General features: G+C 44.3%; 1 protein-coding gene across 1 annotated transcript in view; it reads left to right on the top strand.

Moving 5' to 3' along the window:
- Positions 1–1,520: 1,520 nt before the first annotated feature.
- LOC310874412 (synaptopodin 2-like protein) overlaps positions 1,521–5,477 on the top strand; it is a 24,850-nt gene continuing 20,893 nt past the window's right edge. Inside the window, exon 1 of the mRNA XM_083787216.1 lies at positions 1,521–1,781. Within this exon, the coding sequence (XP_083643342.1) occupies positions 1,680–1,781 (102 nt within the window). The 5' untranslated portion in view covers positions 1,521–1,679. The remainder of the gene's footprint in view (positions 1,782–5,477) is intronic.

Here is a 5,477-nt window from a genome sequence, read left to right as displayed (position 1 = left end):
GATTGATTGATTGCAATTGATTGATTGAAATTTGTATTTAACAATTGTAGTTGAACAAAAGTACAGGTGATCAATACAAAATCTGCTAGGATAAAACCAGAAAAGCACTAAGACTTGTTAACACCAGGGGGGTCCACCATTTTCAATTCATCAGAATACATAAACTTCTATGCAAAATAAAATTAAATAAAGGAAATCATAATAGGCCTATATTAGAAATAAGTACTCAAAGTAAGTGCTCATTGAGAACAGTTTTGAAGGAGTCTAGGGATTCACATTTATTAATGGCAGTTGGGAGGGCGTTCCACATTAGTGATATAGGATCGAGATCGAGCGAAGAAATTAGGTTAACCCCTTAATTGGTTTGAGCCGAATCTGGGATGAACGTGGTTTGTGGAACTCTCTCTGGTGTTGTGATCACGGACTTCATTGACATTAACAAAGTATTTTGACAGGTACAGTAGCCTACTACAACAAAGTCCCGGAAAAGATGCGCTGTGATTGATTTTTTTATATCTATGCATGGGTTAATTAGCCTGGTTCAAGCCCATAGACCCTGCCCACTCCACTGAGTGGCTCATCCATCCATCCATCTTCAACCACTTATCCGTAGTCGGGTCGTGGGGACAACAGCTCCAGAGTCTGATAATCAGGCTATGCATGGGTATCTTAGCAGTGATTGAGGTGTTTGATTGATTGATTTCAGTACAGTGGTACGATTATACAATGATGCTAATTTTAATATGGTGAACACAAACATTTGTTGGTACTACTCTCTATTTCAGGGTCTTCAATGTTTGTGGTGAGGGGAGGGGGGGTGGGGGTCTGGGGCCAAGAACAACATATCCCTGGCAGACAAAATGTTGAGGGGAGGGAGGGGGGGCAGACAAAATAACAACATTTCCCTGTCAGTCAGATTGGCAGCTATTAACTCAGGGAACCCCAGCTGTTCTGTTGAAGAACCCAGCCCCTATTTGCATTCCTCTGTTTGCCAAAACCTCTCATAATACAATCCAGAGCTTATCAATAATACAGTAGATCTCAAAAATAGGCCATCTGAAATCACAGTTGAGAACACTCTCAGATTGTCTGTGGAGCAGTTGAACTCAATCAATCAATGATCATTCCTAAAATACCCCTCCTCATAACCCCTCCAATCTCTCTAATCTCTGTTGTGCTGTGGGCAGGTGGAGACAGCGTTGCCTGTGAGCCCTGATTGCAGGCCCAGGCCATCAGGCAGGGTGGCTGGCTGTGCTGGGGCTTGGGGGGGGAGAGACGGGGGAGTTGGTGCAGCCGGTTTATTTCGGGCCGGTGTATCAGGAAGTATCCCCATGGTACTGGAGCACCGAAGAGTGACATGGCAAGCTGTTGAATGCAAGGGAGCGGGCTGGGGGTCTCACTCACACACAAACACACACACACACACACGTTCTGGCCCCTCTTACCCCCTATCGCCTGCCCGCCGACACAGCATTCCCACACTGTGAGCAGATGAAAAGCAGATACCCACCCTGTCTCTTTTATGGGTGGTGGGAGTGACTGGGCAATAGGAACAGAAGCTACAGCACCACACCACACACACTCACAGAGGCCTCACTCAATCTCACGTCGTGTTAGAAACAGAAGAAGGGGGACAGCAACACGTTATTATATACTGTACATTCTGAATTAAAACAGGGATGGTGGCGGAGGAGGTCACGGTCTCCCTGTCTGGAGGAGCCCCGTGGGGCTTCAGACTGCAAGGAGGAGCAGAGCACCAGAAGCCACTACAGGTGGCCAAGGTACGGTACCTGTACAGTACATGTGTGTTAGGGGCTGCTGCCTGCATGAGGAGTGAGTGAGTGGCAGATCTAATTGCATCGCTTCCGCTTGTGGTTATAGAAATGACCGCAACGCGGTGGATTGATTTAGCTGTGGCCTGAGGCTGTAATGGATAGTGAAACGTGCGTTCAGACACACCTCATAGTGCATGGTTGCAGTTTGAATGGGTTGTCTGAAGCATTCATTTTGGTCCTAAAACACCCAAAGGAAGGCTGGTTCTTTCCTGGCCTGCTGCAATTCATAGATTGTTTGTCCACCTGCCTTAACAAATACAGCACGATAAAGTTCCTCTATATTCATTCATCATTCTTATAATATTACACTTAAATCTAGATAGCCATTGAACACTGTCTTTATCTATATCTTCCATCCATTTAGTTTAAATTGTGATAGGTTTAAATTGTAAGGCTTATGTTGTAAGAGTAGCCTAGAAGACTCATGCAAATGTTTGAAAATATTTCCATGTCATTTTCTTGACATCTTCATGTCAAGAACTACCAAATTGATATTAGTTGCGCACACCTATTGAAAAGATTCTGTGCCAGGGACCTCCATAAGAAAGGATTTGTGTTGCTAGTTAAGGCTATGGGCCTATAACGAACATAAGTTGCTAAATTAAATTGTTCCTCATTTTGCAGGGGACCCGTTGGAACTCCCTTTGTGAACCAGTGGCCTAGTCAAGTGTAAAAAGCTTGACTATAAAATGAGACGTCACGTATACTGCAGCTAACTTTAGCTGGATTCAACACAGTTCACTTGGGTTTAGTTAATATGGGCCAACAGATCACGTGCTCTGTGGTCGTCACCTGACTTGGGTGCCATATCTGACCGTTGCTAAAGATCAGAGGTTGTTTACGTTTAAGAACATATATACAATTACAAACCGAAGAAGAGACAAGAAGATAGTATGTACATGCACAACATAGTTTGGATGTACATGACATAGTTTGGATGTGATCTGTAAAATACATGCGCGTGCGTCAAGTCAATTCTATTTGTAGAGCACATTTAAAACAACCAAGGTTGACGAAAGTGCTGGACAACATAAAAACAAACATATACAGTAGGGGAAATGCACGAGAAGATACAGTAAAAACATTTTTCACGAGTAAAATTAAAGTACAGAACAAGACTGTAGAATGGGAGAGCACAGCAACACGTGATTAAAAAGTGTGTGCACGCGTGTGACGGCGTGCGTGTGCGCGCGTGCGACGGCGTGCTTGTGCGCGCGTATGTGCGTGTGTGTGTATCAGGGGTGGACTGCGCCACAGGACGTACCAGGCATATGCCCGGTGGGCCGACCCTCTGGTGGGCCGGTTCTGGGCCAAATGTTAAATGAGTTGGTTGTGTATCATTGATGTTGTACTATAAATGTGGTGGTGTTAAGAGCTTGTATTTCAACTAATATTTGTATGGGCCTTGACTCGAAAGGTCAGTAGAGTATCATGCGTGCTGGTTGTGGTGGGCCAGTCTGGGCCAAATACTGTGAAAATGTCCGGGCTGAATATTTGTCTCAGTCCAGCCCTGGTGTGTATACACTTGCACATAGTGGCCAATGACTTTGTTTTTGCGTTGTCAGTGCAGCATGCCAGTGAGACACCGTAAGTCCACGATAAGCACAGGGATGAGGAGCTTGGCGTTTTGTCTCTCCGCAGGGCATTTGTGGGTCTGCTTTATACGGTCGTTGACAGTGCAGAATGTAACTCTCTAATAAGAAAAGCTATTCTGGAAAGGAGGAACGCGACCTCGCTCACAGACGCTTTAATGTTCATAAAGCCGTCGTAACTTCTTATTTCGACCACGGGGTCAAGTCACACAGATCGTATAAGAGTATGATCCCATGGCTGGAAGCGATCGGACCGTTCTCCACTCCGCTGTATATCTTCAAACTGATAAAGGTCACCTTAGACATTTTGATCAGTCAGTGTGTGTGTGTGTGTGTGTGTGTGTGTGTGTGCGTGGATGTTGCACATGCCCGAGATAAGCTCAGTTGGCCCAAATGGGAGTAGAGTGCAAACCGGAGGATTAGAATAGACCATTTAAGAGGTACTGGAAGCACAGCATGGAAAAAGACCCCCCACCCCCCTCCATCTCTCTCTGTCTCGCACGCACGCACGCACGCACATACGCACGTACGCACGCACACAATCTCTCTGTCTCTGTCCCTTCGATCCCTCTCTATCTGTCACTCCCCCTCTCTTTCACTCTCTAACTTACACATGAAGGCCACACATTTCACATATTACACACACATCATGCTTACATGACACTTCAATTAGATCCCCCACTGACATTTAAAATGGCCTCTTTGTTTCTCTATCTACTGTATATGGTGTTCTTCTATGCCAGGGGTGCCCACACTTTTTTGACTTGAGAGCTAGGTTTAAAATGACCAGCTCAACCAGATTTACTCACCAAAAATATATATTATCCCATTGCTCAAAGTAGTCACGTATTAGACGAATGCACTTTTCCCCCCCTTTTTTGTACTAATGTTTGTAAACATTTTTGACAACTATTGCATTGTGGGTTTGAGCCGTCCTTTTTATGTCAATCCAATGAAGTCACCTTAATTCATAAGTGGCAGATACCAAAAATACTTTATTTATTTAAATTATATATTTTAGGGGCATGTCATGTGGTCTACCTGCACAGCCTGTGTGATCTACTGGTAGATCACGAGCTACCTTCTGGGCACCCCTGTTCTATACAATCTACAGTAAAACAGATCATCAGTATATTGTCCACACACACTAGTTCCCATGGTGTCTTGTGTGTGTCTGACTGGGAATGTGGGTGATTTCCTGACCTCTCAGGTCTTATTTTGGGTTTGTGGCCAACACATGGTGAATTACAAGCATGCATGCCCCAGTCCAGAATGGCAGCGCAGCTGTCTAAAACCCCCCCTCCCTGATCATCGGTTGTTTTGTGTGAGTGTTAGTGTGTGTGTTAGTGTGCATGTGCATGTGTGTGTGTGTGTGGGTGCACGTGCGTGTATTTGTGCTCGCTTGTTTCCGTGTTTAACCACGTAAGCCCTATTATATGACACAGTACGTCGTCATACAACAATTAGCGAAAATACAAAATTGTGCGCTTGAGGTTTTGGCAGTGTTTGACCATTTCTGACCATTGCTTACCATTTTCTCTTGTAACGGCATGCACAAACGTAACGACGCCATAACCCCATAGCCACCTGCGCATTCTCGCAAAACCTTCCCAGAAAATAACAGATCGACAAGTTCACACAATGCACTATACCTTGGGACGTTGTTTGTGATGTTGTCGATCTGATATTTTCAGAGGTGGTGTAGAGAGAAAAGAGAAAAGACACTAGTATTAGTAGTATTGGTGAAAGACAAGTGGTTAAGCATATCTATCTATATTGTATTGTATCTATATGTATTGTATTTGTTTTTAATGCCGTGTTCCCTATGTAATGTTATGTAGGACTGCGGATGACAATTAGCAACTGTGCTATAACCAGGGCATTTACGTCCATGTGACGTCCATTAATATGCATTGTCTTGTCCAAATAAACAAATAAAGTAAAGTAAAATCTATGATTATGTTCCTGTAGCGAGGTGTGTTTGTGCACGTCCAATCAACTGAGTGAGTGGACAGGGTTTAAAGACCAGGGCATGCAGATAAAGACAGCA

Source organism: Protomyctophum parallelum (assembly GCF_964188405.1).
Source record: "Protomyctophum parallelum genome assembly, chromosome: 17".
NCBI lineage: Eukaryota > Metazoa > Chordata > Actinopteri > Myctophiformes > Myctophidae > Protomyctophum > Protomyctophum parallelum.
Note: the sequence above shows the minus strand (reverse complement) of the source record. Positions and strands in the feature narration are given on the sequence as shown.